The sequence below is a fragment of the Dacryopinax primogenitus genome (assembly GCF_000292625.1).
Source record: "Dacryopinax primogenitus strain DJM-731 SS1 chromosome Unknown DACRYscaffold_7, whole genome shotgun sequence".
NCBI classification, from domain to species: Eukaryota; Fungi; Basidiomycota; class Dacrymycetes; order Dacrymycetales; family Dacrymycetaceae; genus Dacryopinax; species Dacryopinax primogenitus.
Genome location: NW_024467204.1, coordinates 690,395 through 706,211, shown reverse-complemented (window position 1 = coordinate 706,211; position 15,817 = coordinate 690,395). Strand labels below are relative to the sequence as shown.

The 15,817-nt window shown below is 55.9% G+C and overlaps 7 protein-coding genes across 7 annotated transcripts; 5 read left to right on the top strand and 2 right to left on the bottom strand.

The window, feature by feature from the left end:
- Positions 1-322: 322 nt before the first annotated feature.
- DACRYDRAFT_78606 (uncharacterized protein) lies at positions 323-3,497 on the top strand (the record flags this gene model as incomplete). Its single annotated transcript, XM_040776352.1, has 4 exons — positions 323-657; positions 874-1,104; positions 1,156-1,362; positions 1,412-3,497. 4 exons carry the CDS (start codon positions 323-325, stop codon positions 3,339-3,341), a joined length of 2,703 nt encoding a protein of 900 aa, XP_040629642.1. The 3' UTR covers positions 3,342-3,497.
- Positions 3,498-4,303: 806 nt separating this feature from the next.
- Positions 4,304-6,048, top strand: DACRYDRAFT_94457 (uncharacterized protein; the record flags this gene model as incomplete). Its single annotated transcript, XM_040777223.1, has 3 exons — positions 4,304-4,931; positions 4,978-5,869; positions 6,033-6,048. The coding sequence occupies 3 exons, from the start codon at positions 4,304-4,306 to the stop codon at positions 6,046-6,048; spliced, it is 1,536 nt and encodes a 511-aa protein (XP_040629641.1).
- On the top strand, positions 6,042-6,947 carry DACRYDRAFT_65914 (uncharacterized protein; the record flags this gene model as incomplete). Its single annotated transcript, XM_040775799.1, has 3 exons — positions 6,042-6,460; positions 6,511-6,695; positions 6,748-6,947. 2 exons carry the CDS (start codon positions 6,045-6,047, stop codon positions 6,653-6,655), a joined length of 561 nt encoding a protein of 186 aa, XP_040629640.1. The 3' UTR covers positions 6,656-6,695; positions 6,748-6,947.
- A 985-nt stretch (positions 6,948-7,932) lies between these two features.
- DACRYDRAFT_51255 (Mob1/phocein) lies at positions 7,933-8,763 on the bottom strand (the record flags this gene model as incomplete). Its single annotated transcript, XM_040775035.1, has 4 exons — positions 7,933-8,013; positions 8,075-8,269; positions 8,320-8,458; positions 8,525-8,763. Coding segments are annotated over 4 exons (654 nt in total), but the record flags the coding sequence as incomplete, so codon positions are not given.
- Positions 8,764-9,205: 442 nt separating this feature from the next.
- DACRYDRAFT_115737 (uncharacterized protein) lies at positions 9,206-12,559 on the bottom strand. Its single transcript, XM_040770068.1, has 6 exons — positions 12,213-12,559; positions 12,012-12,148; positions 11,832-11,961; positions 11,737-11,787; positions 11,664-11,686; positions 9,206-11,608 (listed from the first exon to the last, which is right to left on the bottom strand). The coding sequence occupies exons 1-6, from the start codon at positions 12,354-12,356 to the stop codon at positions 9,328-9,330; spliced, it is 2,766 nt and encodes a 921-aa protein (XP_040629638.1). The 5' UTR covers positions 12,357-12,559; the 3' UTR covers positions 9,206-9,327.
- Positions 12,560-13,032: 473 nt separating this feature from the next.
- On the top strand, positions 13,033-14,018 carry DACRYDRAFT_99761 (uncharacterized protein; the record flags this gene model as incomplete). Its single annotated transcript, XM_040777622.1, has 2 exons — positions 13,033-13,292; positions 13,344-14,018. The coding sequence occupies 2 exons, from the start codon at positions 13,033-13,035 to the stop codon at positions 13,927-13,929; spliced, it is 846 nt and encodes a 281-aa protein (XP_040629637.1). The 3' UTR covers positions 13,930-14,018.
- A 456-nt stretch (positions 14,019-14,474) lies between these two features.
- On the top strand, positions 14,475-15,748 carry DACRYDRAFT_99760 (Clavaminate synthase-like protein; the record flags this gene model as incomplete). Its single annotated transcript, XM_040777621.1, has 2 exons — positions 14,475-14,849; positions 14,909-15,748. 2 exons carry the CDS (start codon positions 14,475-14,477, stop codon positions 15,734-15,736), a joined length of 1,203 nt encoding a protein of 400 aa, XP_040629636.1. The 3' UTR covers positions 15,737-15,748.
- Positions 15,749-15,817: the final 69 nt, after the last annotated feature.

Genomic DNA, 15,817 nt, shown 5'->3' with positions numbered 1-15,817 from the left:
GCATATATGCTAACCCCATCGCAGCTACGCCAACTCCATTCTTCAAGCGCTGTACTTCTGCCAACCCTTCCGTGACTTGGTATGCGTAACGCCCGACGGCCGCCCACTCCCTGAGATCCCTATCGAGTCCCTACTCGAACAGGTCGCTCAGCCTACACCTCCCCCCAAGGACCCGGCGACCAACGGTTCCGCTTCCGCCTCTGCTTCGACGGTCAATACCGCCAATCCTGGAAACGGCACGTCGGGGAATGGGAAGGCCCCGCCCACTCCGGGACTCGGAGGCCCCAAGCTGAGCTTCAAGCGCCAGAACTCGGTGACCCCCATGACCGGCACTCCTGCAGAGTCTGTACCCGCGCTCACTTCACTTTCGGTGGCCACGAGTGCAGAGGGCAGCCCAGCACCCTCTGACCTCCAGCCTGTACGGTCGATCGAGTCACTCCCCCGTCTTCCACAAAGCATATTTAGCGCCTTGCGCTCGCTTTTCCTGCATATATCCCTCAACGTAGAAGAAAAGGGCATGGTCTCCCCCTCTGCATTCATCGCCGCCCTCAAGAAGGAGAACGTCGATTTTCGCACGAGTCAGCACCAGGATGCGCATGAATTCCTTAATTATCTCCTTAATAGGGTCGCAGAAGATATCGATGAAAACCGGACACGGTGGGAAGGCGTGCCCCTGGTAGCACGCAAGGAAAATGGGAAGGGGAATGGAAGTGGGAATGCAAATGGACACCCAGCGGTGGAAGACTCGGGCTCCCTGGCGCATACATCTGTCGATGGGTCCTCCGCTCCTCCCACCTTGGCCAGTGTCACTCCCTCCAGCTCTCCGCCCCCAAGCCCCCCTCGACCCGCGCAGCGTCCCCTCCCCTCAGGGAGGCCTACGATGGTGCAGAGCCTCTTCGAAGGATTGCTCACCAACGAGACGCGCTGTTTGTCGTGCAACACTGTTTCTCATCGGGATGAGACGTTCTTGGACTTGTCAATCGATATCGAGCCTAATTCAAGCGTAACGGCGTGCCTGAGGGAGTTTAGCAAGGGGGAGATGCTCCTTGAAGATAATCGGTTCAGGTGTGATCATTGTAATGAGTACTGCGATGCGGAGAAACGGTGCGTCCTCAAGCTTCCTACATAGTACCTGGTGCTAATGCTTTTGCGTAGAATGAAAGTAAAGACATTGCCAAACGTTCTTGCCCTCCATCTCAAGCGGTTCAAGTACATCGAGGATGCGAACCGCAATATTCGCCCCACCAAGCTTACGTATCGAGTTGCCTTCCCCCTTGAACTCCGCTTGTTTGATACCTCGGACGATGCGCAAAACCCGGATAGACTGTATGAATTGTTCGCCATTGTTGTGCATATTGGAGCGTAAGTCCGCTCTTCTTCGATTTCGAGTTTACGCTGACGTTGCACGCAGGGGATTGGCACATGGCCATTATGTAACTGTTGTCCGCACCCAGGGGAAGTGGGTCCTGTTCGACGATGAGGCGGTGGACGTGATTAAAGAATCCGATATTATGAAGTACTTCGGCGACGCTCCCGGAGGCCAGGGCTACGTCCTATTCTACCAAGCAGTCGATATGGATATCCACGCTCTTGGTCTCCCCGACAGGTTACATCACGCGGCGCCGAAGACGACAATCCCTCCTCCCGCGTTTCCACCCGAGTGGAGCTCGGAAAAACAGTTCGCAGACCATGGGGTCGTGTACACCCCTTATGCAGGAACGAGTCAAGCGCAAGCAGCGGCCTCACTTGTCCCTCTCCCCCCGCCTGCGCCTACCCCTCCCACTCCCGTCGCAGCACATCCAGGCAGAAAGGGGCTCAAACTCGACATCCCCGCTACGCCAAAATTCGATGCTTCGGCAACGCTCAACTCTCTCCGTGGCCTTACCGGTCCGCTGACGATGCCTGCCCAAGGCAGTCGGGAGCAGAACGGAGGGTTCTTCAGTCGGACGCCGAGACACTCGCAGAGCAGGCTCGATAAGGCTTCGTCGGCGCAGGCGCCCATATCCCCGCTCACGGCGTTGCCTCCTTCGGGCGGGTTGCCACCTACCGCTCCGCCACAGTTGAAAGCAAGGCCTTCGTCTAGGGGGAAAGACGCTGCTGCCTGGCTGGCGGGGAAGATGGGTAAGGAGAAACGACGTGAGGGAGAGGAAGCGGCCGCTGCTCCTGGAACTGGAACTGGCACCCCGATGCCGAAAGATGACGCACCGCCCGTACCTCCCCTCCCTCCTTTGCCCATTGCCCCCATCAATGGCGCAGTGTCGGAGAATGCCCTGGTGGGACTGGGTATCCACCCCGATCAGAAGAGGCCGTCCCTTCCTGCCAGCCTTGAGCGTGTGCAGGAAGCGATGGTCCTTCATCCGCCTCCGCCGCAGTCGCAAGAAGATCCTCTGGTATCGGTACACCACCATCATCATCATACCGCCGGGGTATTCCCGCACGGCGCGTCTGCACCGGTTAGCGCCAGGACCTCGGGCATGCTTTCCCCTCCTACCTCACCCAGTGCTCCGCTCTCCCCGTCCTCGCGGACATCTTCCAGCCTACAAGCAGCTCCGATCCTGGAATCTCCTACTGAGGACAGTACAGGGACATCGCAGAGTGTTGAGGCAAAGTCTCCTCATGGTCCGTCTCTGCATCGGAAGCGTCCCTCTACCGCTGGCGGGAAACTCTCCAATGGACCACTGACGGTTCGTCCCCCTGAGGAGACGAACGGTACCACCGGATTTGAGAAGATCCGTGGGCGCCGGGCGTCAAGGGATGATGCCGGCGACAGGCCGAAGTGGTATAAGCGGATCGGGAAGAAAGAACGACCCTCGACCGCTAGTGGGAAGCTGGAAGACGAAGATGATTATGCGGTCGAAAATGATGTCATTGAGATCAGCGTGTCTGGCGGACTGCACTCCTTTGAACCTCCCATGGGGAGACATCACTATGTTCCTCCACCAACATTGACAAGCACACCGACACTTACTGGGCCGACGAAGACGTCGACACCCGATGTCGATACCTCAACCACGTCGATCGACAACTCTTCTTCTACTTCGTCTGATGAACGTGCGGATCGGACAGGACCGTTACCGCAAACCCCCTTCCCTACGCAATCGATGCCCCCGCCTTCGTTCCCTTCGCACATGTCTGCTCCGACAAGCCCGAATCACTCGCACGCAGACCGCCCTCCCGATCCACCAAAGGCGAAGAGAAAACTGAGCATGCACAAGCCAGCGCTCCGACGCTTGAGCTGGTTTGGCAGCAACAACAACCTGAAAGAACCTGTGGACGCGTCCGACACCGTCCCGCCTTTGACTCCAACCGAAAAGAAGTCTCGTATCCCTCTTGGCCGTTAGAGACTGTTTGGTATATGTGCATTCTACAAAAACGAAACCAATTTCGGCTTTCATCTGTCCACGCATTCGACTTTTTCCTGGATATTTAGTCATATCATACCGCCGTCCTCCTATTGTATGCTGTTGGTTGAGCTGATGGCGCATCCTTGGTTTGCTGCCCCCTCTCAATATTGTGTTGTTATATCTTTATCACAGCCTCGTCCGGCTCCCCATTGAATCTTGATTTCCACCCGACATACACAGATTAGTACGCAGGGTCGCTCGGATGGATGTACAACTAGAGACACTCGAGGTTTTACTTGTCTATATTTGCAATGAACGGCTTACCCTTCCGAGACGAGCACGAACGAGCACATGGACCGGAGGATGCGATGCCGCCCTTGGCATGCTACCCTGGCTTTGCCCAATATTTTTAGGCATTTTGAAGCAGACTGTCCAGCAATTGTTCATCCCCATGCTGCGCGACCCCTCAGCACCTTCGAGGTCGGGCGACCGTGTGTGATTGCGGCCGAGAGTTTCGAGAGAGTCATCTGCGGATGACGACGCCAAGCGATGCCGCAATGAACGCCAAGCCAAAGTGGTGCCTGGCCGTGTGGCTCATTGTTGAGCACACGTTGAGAAGACCCTGAGAAGAACAACACGTTGCTCTGATTCTCTGCTTCCAATGGCTCCCTCTGCTTCTCCACTACCCAACACCTCATGTACACCTTCATCATCTCCGAACTCGGATTAACGGCACTCGGAGGCCGAGTAAAGACAAGGTCCTCGACAGAACATCCCATGTGCTACCACAAAGTGGCTAGTACGAACGAATATTGCAAGCCGCATGGAACATTCTCTGAACCCCAGACTTACCAAGATTGCCTAATCTGATATAAAATCGCGAACCATGCGGGCGAAGAGGACCAAGCCAGCTGTTCCAACCTCAGCCAGCTCAGCTCAAGCCTTCCTCACACGCCAAAATGGTCGGCATGCTCTCCCTCCTCCTCTCTGCCTCTCTCGCGCTCGCGACACCTACCGAGCTCGCACCCCGCTGGCCTCCTGTCAGCACGACGACCTGCAATGGCAAGGAGTACGTCTACCAAGGTCTGACTGGATTCGGCAAGGTTGCGTCCAACTTCCGCGACAAGTACGGCGACACGCTGTCATTCGGCTCGTCCGCTGCTGTTGAGCCAAAGACTTGGAAGCTCCTGTCCAACGGCACCCTCACCGGTACGTTCTGGATGCTTCCCGATCGCGGCTGGAACACGAACGGCACGACCAACTTCCAACCTCGTGTTCACATCTTTGACGTCTGGTTCACCCCTCTCGAGGATGGTGCGCCTGCGCCTGCTCCCCAAAATCTCATCTTTGGGTACAAGGATACTGTCCTCTTGTTTGACCCTACGGGCAAGGCCACTACTGGGCTCGATGCTAACTCTGCCCTGACTTTCCATGGTATGCCTACCATGCCCGCTGCCCAGTACACTGGGGACGGTTGGGGCGGACCTGGCAACGGTGATACTCGCGTCTCTCTCGATTGCGAGGGTATCGTCCTGGATCATGATAGCACCTTCTGGATCTCGGACGAGTATGGTCCTTACGTCTACCGTGTGTATTTCCACTTGGATTACTTCCCATCCTGATCGTTGCCTAGACTTCACCCGCGAGGGCAAAATGATCGATGCTCTCGCACCCCCTGAGGCACTTATTCCCCACCGCAACGGCACGCTCTCTTTCTCTGCCGACAGCCCTCCGATCTACGCCCCTGACGCCCTTCCCATCCCTGCCAACCCCAACACCGGTCGCTCAAACAACCAAGGTCTTGAGGGTCTTGCTGCCGACCCCAGCCGCAAGCACATGTTCGCACTTCTCCAGTCCGCTACTGTGCAGGACGACGGCACGGATGCTAGCAAGCGGCGGTGGACGCGTCTGCTCCAGTACACCCGGGAGGCTGGTAAGTACATCTACACGAACGCGTGGGCTCTCGGTCTCCCTACCTACCTCACCGCTGCCAATGCGACGCGCATTGCTGCCCAGTCCGAGCTGCACTATCTCACTCAAGAGCAGTTCTTCGTCCTTCCCCGTGACTCCTCCGCTGGCCACGGCATGCCCAGCTCCCTCTCCCTCTACCGCCATATCGACATTTACGACATCTCTGCTGCGACCTCCATCCACACCCCCACGCTTGACGCTGTGAACGGCACGATCGCGCCTAACGGTACGCTCCTCCCGTCCATCACCCCAGCCAAGTACTGCTCCTTCATCGACTTCAACGACAACGCCGAGCTGGGCAAGTTCGGCCTGCACAACGGTGGTGCAGACGACGACAACCTGCTGAACGAGAAGTGGGAGGGCATGGTCGTCCTCCCTGCAGACGGCAAGGATGCCAAGGACGGGTGGTACTACGTCATGGCCACGAACGACAACGACTTTGTTACCCAGGATGGGTACATGAACTTTGGCCAGATTCAGTACAAGGATGGCAGTGGGTTCAACTTTGATAATGAGGCCCTTGTGTTCAAGGTCCAGCTGCCTAGGGGTGTTAGGCCTTTCAGCTAGACGCACCGCTTTTTGTTAGCTTTTCATGACGTAACAGTTTAATAATGGACGATCTTATCATTGTTAATGTTGATTGTCATCGTCCTTTAGTCAGCCAGAGTCCGCCACCAATTTGTTGACCCTTGTCAGCTCCTCGACCTCAACTACCAGCCCACCGATGGGATGACAACCTCCAGCGCAACTTCTCTGACAACTCAGAGCTACTATGAGTTGCTCAACATACCTCAGGATGCAACATCTCAGCAGATAAAACAAGCATACCACCGGCTGCTGCTCCTGCATCACCCTGACAAACGCTCCGCATCCGGGACGGCAAGCCCCTCGGCGAAAGGTGTATCTCCGAAAGTAGATTCACCCGGGACGGTCGATGTGGCCCTACTTACGGTCGCATATTCGACGCTCTCGTCCGAGGAGCGTAGGAAGGGATACGATGATCGACTGGGAGAGGGTGGACGTACTAGTGTGTCACAGGAGAATGAACTCGAGAGGAAGACACGCCGTCCAGCCGAGGTCGTCTCGCTCGACGAGTTCACGCTCTCTATAAACGAGAAGGGGGAGGTATGGACATATCTTTGTCGGTGTGTACATGCGGTTGTAAAGCCACAGCTGTGCGCTGATGATGTCCTAGGTGTGGCAACTTATACATGATCCACGAAACGGATATGGAGGCTGACGTGCACTTACTTGAATGCGGAGGTTGCTCGGAGGTCGTCTGGGTGGAGTACGAAGAGGCAGGAGAAGATATTACAGATGTTGGGATCACAGGAGAATAGACGAGCACGAAGGACTGGGGATGTTAGTCGCTGGTATAAGGTAGGTGAGCTACATGCTGGTTCTTTGACGATCGTGCTGATAAGCAACTCAGGAGACCAAACTCCACCTGTTGACCTCGTATATGAACCGTCAGTGAATTTTGACGCTCACATTCTCGCGAGGACGCCTGGGTCGATATCACATATTGGAAAGAATGTCATGGTACCCTAGTTTTGGGCCCGAGTTTGACCAGGCCAATGCAACCGTGTAGATGGTTAACAATGAGTAGAATCTCGAGTTAGCAGCACTTCGCTTTTACCAACCGATGCGCCATCTGTTATGTATTCGTTGCAATAGGTAACTTGATGATTAATGATGATATCTGTTGCACACGCTGTTAGTGGAGTTATTGACACGCACCCGATGCGGGCAAATCTGAGCGTAAACGGTGCATGTCCGTCTACGATACATCGAATGGCTAGCATTACGACCTATTCGAACAGCGCATGGGTACATGATCCATCTACCGTCCAGCCTCATTCGAAGTCTGGCCAATACTCTGTTCCTGCGCCTCTCTCAACAGCTCTCTCACCTCCGCATCTCCAGTCTCTTCCTGCCCAAGCATTTCCCCCTCATCGGCATACTCGATCTCCTGCACTTCCGTATCCTTATCCACCGCATGCGTCTCTCCGCTCATGTGTATCTTCACCCGTTCTGGCAGGCTTGCCGACTCGGCCTCGACGACGTCTGCTCCTCTCGCTTCGTCTGGGGCCTCGATCACCGTCGTGTCTCCTGAAGGGTGCAAAGGTGCCACATGCTGCAAGTCCCCATCCTCCACCTCCATGTCTACCAAATCCATTTCCTGCGCGTCGTCCGCCTCCATCGCGCGCCGACGTCTACCAGGCACAGAAGTCGGGGGTAGCGACCCGCTTGCGCCTAGAGCGGGAGGGGACATCTCCCCCACAGGAGGGTAGATGACGAGCGCATTCGGGTGTTCTTCCGGGCTGTCGGGGGCAGGGACGTCCGGTAGAGGGATCTCCCTCAGTCCTGGGGAAGCAGCGAGCACCGCCGGGCTAGGCGTGAACGCCGCTTCCTCCACCGCGTTCGCGGCTTCATGACTAGGGCTAGCGATGCTCCTTGCTAGCGCGCTCTGTTCTTGCGTGCTAGACCCCTTGGCTGGGCCGGAAGAGGGAGGTGTGTCGGAGAGGTTCAGCGCGCTGAAGCGCACCATCGTTTCTGTCCGTCGAAGCTCCTCGATACAGGAAGTGTCGTCTTCCTCGTCCTCGGGATGAATGGCGGGGATCATGAGGAATTCAGGGTCGAGGAGGTCGTACGTCCTCACGAGGGCTTTGAATCGCGCATACACGGAGTGTTCTGCCTATGAGCGTAGGGATACGTGAGTAGTGCGAGCGTGGAAAGGGAATTTTATATGGACCCACCTCGGACTCTTCGAACACCTCCCGGTGGTGGAAGTACGCATGCATGAACACGCGTGCGAGTCTGCGCGCTATGGCTGGGAAATGCCGTTGTGATGTCTGGGGGACAGATAGGCGGGAAGGGAAGTTCTTCGGAGAGTTGAGTAGTGCCGTAGTGTGGTCGATCGTATGTAACGTATAGTCTATTGCACAACATTGCTAGCAGATGTCAGTCTGATTCGGGCGGTAAACAAGCCCCGGGAACGTACCCCCATAGTCGACTGTCCTGCCCCGTGTGCGGTGCATACATACTGCCACTCGTTCGCCTTCATCTCAGGGCATGTTAATCTCGTGCATTCGAGTTGCAGCTGAGTGATAAGCGGATCGTTCATATCCTCCACCAGTCGTCTACATAGCACGTCAGGACCCTCTCTCTCTCCTGCGACGATGTGCAAGGCAAGTAAAGTGACATACCGCATCTGTTCATACACCCACGCCCATTTCTCTACCTCTTCCCCATCAACCCCCGTTGGAAGCTTCGTCAGCCTAGTAATCGAATGCGTGTCGTATCGTAGCAGCAGCGCAAGATATTCCTGCAGCTCGAAGGCGCTGTCTAGCGAGGCGAGGGATGGGACTGCGCTCGGTCGGGTGAAGGCATGAGCGAGGGATGTACCTGGGTGTAAGCGTGTTGATGGTGATACTGATGTTGCCATATGAGGTGATAGAGATGTTGAGCGGAAGACTGAGTTGTAAAGGCAGCGGAACGATGAACGATATCCAAATTCTTGCAAAAGGACATCAACTGGACACAGCCATCGAGACGCGTCCCTTGCTTACCAATGTTCGCAGCAACTTGCTAGTTCCAACATTAATGCTGACATGCGCATAGTGGTCAATATCCAACCTTGAGAAACAGATAGCGGGTATAATTATAAATATTCTCTATCTACGCAGCCTAGTCAAAAACAACCATTCAAGTTCCCCCTGCTCCAAATACACTGTTGGCAGACTGAAGCACTTTGCGATGGGGCGGTCGAGGATGTCCTGCGAATAGGAGCGCCTGTGGGGAGCTCCTTATTCGCTGATCGCTTGCGTTTAGCCATTTCTGAAGACTGTCATGTCGCTGTTCGTACGAGGGATGGGGCGCACTCACACGATATACAACGTTAACGGCTCTTACAACGATATGTGACATGAAGGAGGCTGGAGTGATGAAAAGCTGTTGCATCTCAGAAATCTCAAAGTGTCCATCCATGCATATGCTTTCAACATCCAACTTAATTCTGTGTCCCAAGACCAGCTATTTCCTCGTCACACTGAGTCACGAGATCCGTGAGACCCAAGCGCCCAAACATCTCCCGTGCTTCCTCGTAATTCCGTTTCGCGTCTTCCGGTCTCTTCGCTTGAACATGCACAGTAGCCAGGAGTGTGACACATGCCACCTCTCCGAACAGTTGTCCCATGGCCTTGAACTGCGCCCTCGCGTCTTCCAGCGCAGAGACAGCATCGTCATATTTAGCAACGCTGGTTAATGCTTTCCCGATGCATTGCGTGCACTGTGCCATACCCGTTCGGCCGCCCAGTCTTTCAAACTCGGCCTTCGCCTCGTACAAGTTTGATAGCGCGTCTTCATACCGGTCCGAATCGAGGAGGACGTTCCCAATGTTGAGGGCACACTGTGCCTTACCGAACTCGTCTCCGATCGCCGTGAACTGGTTTCTGGCCATCTCGAGGTTCTTCAAAGCGTCGTCCGTTTTATTTTCTATAGATTGGACATTTCCAAGGCTGACCAAACAGTGCGCAGCACCAGATCGATCACCAAGAGCCTTAAACTGCGTCTGTGCCTCCTCTAACATCGAAATTGCTTCTTTATTGTCCGATGTAATAACCAAGACTTCGGCAATGCTCCGTGCACAATAAGCGGCAAAGCGGCGTTCACCAATGGCCTCAAATTCGGCTTTGGCCGCTCTGAGGGTAGAGAGGGCATCGTCGTAACGATCGAGCATGTGGAACGTATCCCCAAGCGTATGCATACATTGCGCAGCTCCGTATCGTACCCCCAGAGCTTCAAATTCCGCTTTTGCCTTGTTGAGGATGTCGATACCTTCATCATACCGGCTGAGCATGTACAGTGCGCCGCCGATACTCTGCATACACTCGGCAGTGCGCATCCGGTCCCCGACAAGTTCGAACAACTTGCGCGCTTCTTCGAAATTTGTCATCCCGTCGAGCCATCGGCTGCGGACGGTGAGGATCTTTCCGCGTCGTTGTGTGCATAGCGCGATCCCAAGATCGGAGTGTATGGACTGAAGCGCGCTCCTCGCGCCAGTGAGGAGGCTGGTGCAGTCCCCGAAAGTAGCCAGGTAGGAAAACTGCGCAAGCTGCAAGGTAGACGTGAGCAGGATGGTCATAATAGGCTTGTCAGCTGCCAATGTCCAGGAATACATCAGCACGGAGTTGATATTCCCAAAGTCGGGAGACAAACGACCGATCGTCTCCTTCGGATTATCATTGATCTGGTGCACAGAGGCGGTCATGTTGGTAAAATAGGTCCGCAGTTCCTGGAACGAGCTCGGGTCGGGCGGATAATGGTCCAGCATGAAATCCCGGATCGGGGTCAGACATCGGATTCTGTCATTGTTGCGGATAAGGAGGGCGACAGCGAGTAGGACAAGTGCGTTCTTCCTCGAGTTCAACATGGAGGGTACCATCAGCCGCAGAGCAGCAACAGGCGCGCCATCAGGTAAGAGCGCGAGGAGGGAAAGAAGTTTCCTTGCTTCGGGATTCTGGGCGACCGAGGGTGTGCTAAGTGAAAGGCGGATGGAGACTTCCAAGCTCGTGAGCCGCTCTCGACCCGTCTCGACCAGCGCCGTCTTCTCGCTTTCGTACGCGTCCAATAGCTCGGAAGGGGAAAGCAGTTGGCCCTGGTGCGCGAGGAGCGTGATCGCCAGTGGCAGCCCGTCCAGCCGGAGGAGGAGGTCGTCTCGAGCCTTCGGGTCCCCGTCGGGGCCGGCGATCCCAATCCAGATCTCCCGCGCAGCGGCAAGTGATACCGGGGCGAGGGGTTCGCAGCCTTCGGCCCAGCTCACCCCTCCGGGTCGGAGAGCACCGCGCATCGTTATCACCAGAGAGACTTTGGGGTGCTGTGCGAGCTTCCCGAGGAGGGCTTCGACTTGCACACGCTCGGCTTCCCAGGCAGTCTCCAGGTTGTCAAGCACTAAGAGGGCGCAGGAGGTGGTTTCCAGAGCGGCGAAGAGTGCGCGTCTGGGGTCTGCTTGCGGGCGGAGACCGACCGCAGCGGCGAGCGCGTTTAGCACTCCTTCGGCAGTAACGAGCCCTTCGCAGCTGATGAAGAACCTGTTTTCGCCAAAGCGCGCTCGGATGCTGGGGTCGTTCAGGAGCGCAGAGGCGAGAGAGGTCTTGCCTATCCCGCCGGGGCCGAGCAGGGGGATGTGCGCTTTGGACTGGAGGAGGGTGAGTAGGAGGGAGAGGAGGGCACCGCGGCCGTGGAAGTTTGAGGGGAGAGGAGGGAGGTCGGCTAGTGGCAGGTGGGCGGGGCTGGGGATGAGCAGTTTGTGAGAAGTGGGGGTAGGAAGGAAGGAAGGGGACGTACATCTGGGAGAGGGAACCTGCGGCCTACGGAATTAGTTAGAGATAATTTGGTTACCAGACAATAAAAGACCCACCCCACGCTCTAATACTCTCACACGGTCATCGATATCACTCACATAGACCAGCTAAACCTCATGAGCACGTGCACGCACCAGGAAAAGTCGCGTACCATATAGGTCGAGCATATACCGTCCAGCTTCTTGCGCAATTTTGCCAGTTCATCGGGAAAGGCCAGCCTGCGCACGTGCCCGAGCGACTTTTGGCTTTTTCGTATGAAGACATCCACTTGTCCTATAGCGCTTTTGCTCATCAATAGGATAGGAGAGTGTGTGGAGAGGGAGAAACGGACTCGGTCAGTTCTTGGATGAGGGATACTTCGGTAGGTCCTAAGTCGGCGTTTGCGGAGATCCGGCGAAGAACAAGTTGGTCAACTAGGGAAGCCTTGGCAGCCAGTTCCCGGGAATCATCTTGTTGTTCCCTAACGACCTAGCACCGCGAACCGTCAGGAGCAGAAGAGGAAGACTCGCAATATGGGGAGAGGGAGACGGACGTCATATAGCCCTAGCAGGCGGGTGGTCCCTTCGACCAGGGCACGCTTCACCGGTTCAAGGACAGTGCCAGCTTGGATCTGGGCCGTCCATTGGTCGAGGCTTGTGCGCAAGCCGGCAGGGTAGTCCGAGCTAGAGAGAGCCATGAGCCACCAGTGGCTCGAGCTGCAGATGCAGCAGTGACAAGTAGGAAGTTGGAGTCTGAGACAGTTGTAGTGCTAATGGACCGGAAAGCAGTCAAACGGTCGGCGCGTGCTGCACAACTCCGAGCTACGAACACATGTTGATATCATACAGGGTCAAGGCTGTGCTTCCCGGCGCTTATCTGATTATGACCCGTGACAGGATATCGCAGCAGAAGACAAAAGATCCAGAAGGCAAGGATGTGTATTTGCTCGACAATATTAATGGCGTTGTTGTCGATAGAACATGTGGTTAATGAGCGCAGTCACGCCTGGCTTGGTCAAGCTGTGTCAGCATGAGAGGCAATGACTCGGATTTCTGGTTTTCCTCAGCTGCGAGGGTAAACATCTCACTGCGCAAGGACATGGACGACATGGACGCGGTGCCAGACCCGTGATATGATTGGTCAATCCTACCGAACAGAAAGCATCCGGGAGTCCCGTCGGCTTCTTTTGACTCCGATGACGAGGGAACCTCCGGTCCGTGAGGCTGGTGATTCGCGCAGCACGTGTATTTCCTTATAAGGCAATGGGCGTAAACCCGGTGTCAGCGGGTGATGGAGGGGTATATCTGCCTCAATGCGCTCGACTCATTTCCCCACTTTACTACGTCTACCACTACCACTACCTCTCTCTCAAAATGATCATCGAAGAGGATCCTATTAAACACATTGCTAAAGGCAGCCTAACGGAGGAAGCAGACACTACAGCGTCTGACCTGGCTGATCACGATGTCGCCCCTCCCACGTACGAGGAAGTGCTCGCCAGTACATCGGGATCTGTAGACGCACCTAGTACATCCGCCGCGTCATCCTCGTCATCTACATCGTCATCCTCCTTTCCTCCTCCTCCTCAGAGACGACCGGTAGAGAAGGTCCTGCCACGCGAGGGTATGAACAGGTCCGTCCTCTCCCTCAATACACCCTTATACTCCTATCTAACCCCTCCTAGCTATCCCCCTCCACCCCGTTCCCCACCCTTCGCCGGCCCCTCCTCCCCCTCCCCAACAGCATCCACCTCCACACTAAACACACTCCAATCCGCCCTCGGCAGCGTCGCCAACGCTGTAGCACAGCACTACGCCGCCAAGCACATGTACGAGCAGCAACGGCGGGAAGAGCGTTGGGCGCGGAGAGAACAGAGGTGGGAGAGGAGGGCAGCGAGGAGGGATATGAGGCATGCGCAGTGGGAAGCGCTTGTTAATGGAGTCGCTGGACCGGAGGAGGGCCCGTCTGCTGTGTATGGCAGGCAGCAGGGACACGGACCTGGACCTCAAAGGCCGGGGTATGTACCCTCTCCACCCCAGGCTCCACACGCACCGTATGGAGCGTCTTCACCCCCGGCACCGTATGCGCCCTACGGTTCCCAGGCACAGCGGAATGGGTGCCCACTACAGAGGGGATCGCCGTTCGCCCCGCCCCAGGGCCCGCCGCCTGAAGGTCCGAGCTGGAGAGGAGAGCCAAGGAGGGGCGACGCGCAGGGTGTGCAGCCGTACAATGTTGTAGGGAATAATCCGCCTTCGTCTAAGGGGATGTGAGGGAGGAACGGGAGGTTGTACTGGAGCAGGGGAACTTGAATGGTTTTCTTTTGCTAGGCTGCGTAGATAGAGAATACTTATATATATACCCCCTATCTGCCTCTCAAGGTTGGATATTGACCACCATGCATGTGGGCATTGTTGGAACTAGCAGTTTCCTTCGTTCCTGCGTTGTACACAGTGCAGCTGCGAACGTACATAAGCAGCGCCGACGACAATGAACATTGGATAAGCAAAGAAGGAGAGATGATAACAGGCAAGTGATGTTAATAACATTGATTATTATTTGACAATTGAATATTGCATTTAACAGTGCATGTGCAGAGTGAAAATTATCGCGCTAGAGGATGGACTGGCTGCATTCTCACTCTAAGCAGGTGAAGAATGAAAAACTTGCTAACTCCAACAACGATGATACGTCCCTGATGGTCAATCAGCCTTGATAGGCGGGTGTCGGGTATATGTACACTCCTATCTGACGAGCTCGGTCACTGCCTGGACGCACGTCTTCCTCCCTTCATTATTATCATCTACAAAGAACGAATATGGCAGCAGCAGCGATCACGACCCACCCACTGCCTCTCCCTCCCAGCGCCGACCCGTCCTACTTCCACACCTTTGGCACCGAAGTCCGTGGGCTAGATCCCGGCAACCTCACTCCCTCCCAGTTCAAGCTCGTCGAGGACCTTCTATACAAGCACTCGGCGCTCCTCTTCCGCAACGCTGACCTCAGCCCTGAGCAGCAGTACACACTCACGAAGGCTTTCGATCCGAGCAGCGAGAGCTATGGACATGGGAATAATAAGACTGGGGGGGAGAAGAAGAGTATCTTGCACCCGGATCTGAAGACGATCCCGAGGCAACCCCAGGTTCAGTTGATCGGGAATGGACTGGTACCGGAACACGAGGGGTTGGTTAACGTGCGTCTCTCTCTTCTTGATCCAGTGAGGTCGGGAGGACTGATGATTCGATTCCACAGGCACAGCTCAAGCACCCGCACCATCGGACTTTCCACAAAACCGTCGTCCCTCCGGAAGACGACCTCAAGTACACGCGTTTCTATCGCTGGCATATCGATGCGGCGCTCTACGACCTCTCCCCTCCCAAGGTCACCACCCTGTACGCACTCGCTGTGCCGCAAGGCGAGGCCCAGGTGTGCAGGTACGACGACGGGACGGGGGACGAGCTGCCCGTTCCGCTCGGTACGACCGCGTTCGTCAGCGGGAAGACGATGTTTGACCTCCTTCCCCCTGAAATGAAGAGCGTTGCGGTACGAACGACGGTCAAGTACGCCCCGCATCCGTACGTGTGGATGGCCCCTGCCCATGCGCTCTCCACGGGTTTGGGACTGGAAACCGAGGGCTTGGAGCTCCCGCTCAACGAACTCCCGCAGTGGGAGGAGGGGAAAGTCAAGTTCCTCCCCATGCTGTGGAAGAACCCTGTCACAGGGAATCTGCACTTCGAAGTCCACCCCTGTGGTATCCAAGAGCTGCTTATCGCCCCTCTTCCAAAGGGAGCGTCGCGTGACAATGACGGTGCATCGTACCCCTCTGGTGCCCATCTTACGGAACTCAAAGACGTACGCGACCTGGTGTACAAGATGCAGCGCCCGGCTATCGCTCCTGCCCTCGTGTATCCTCATGACTGGAACGAGAAGGACCTTGTTATCTTCCACAATCGCGGGGTGTTGCATAGTGTTGTCGGCGCGTTCGCGGAAGGACAAGTGCGGATGTTCCACCAGTGTAACCTCGCGGCGAGCGACGACCCCGCTGGACCGAGCGAGGAGGACATCAGGAAGTATGCTTGAGCTTCTTTCAATCCACCAACATGCCCTTCACCTCCTGTCTACCGCCTGATTCGCCTTGTCGTAGCCCGCGATCCCTTCTTC

Bases quoted from the DNA above. Each gene is read 5' to 3' on its own strand.
- DACRYDRAFT_115737 (XM_040770068.1), bottom strand. From the start codon at position 12,356: ATGGCTCTCTCTAGCTCGGACTACCCTGCCGGCTTGCGCACAAGCCTC. The intron at 12,149-12,212 runs GTCCGTCTCCCT...TCGCGGTGCTAG, and splicing joins GCCTGCTAGGGCTATATGAC to GTCGTTAGGGAACAACAAGA. The intron at 11,687-11,736 runs GTGGGTCTTTTA...CTAATTCCGTAG, and splicing joins TGAGAGTATTAGAGCGTGGG to GCCGCAGGTTCCCTCTCCCA.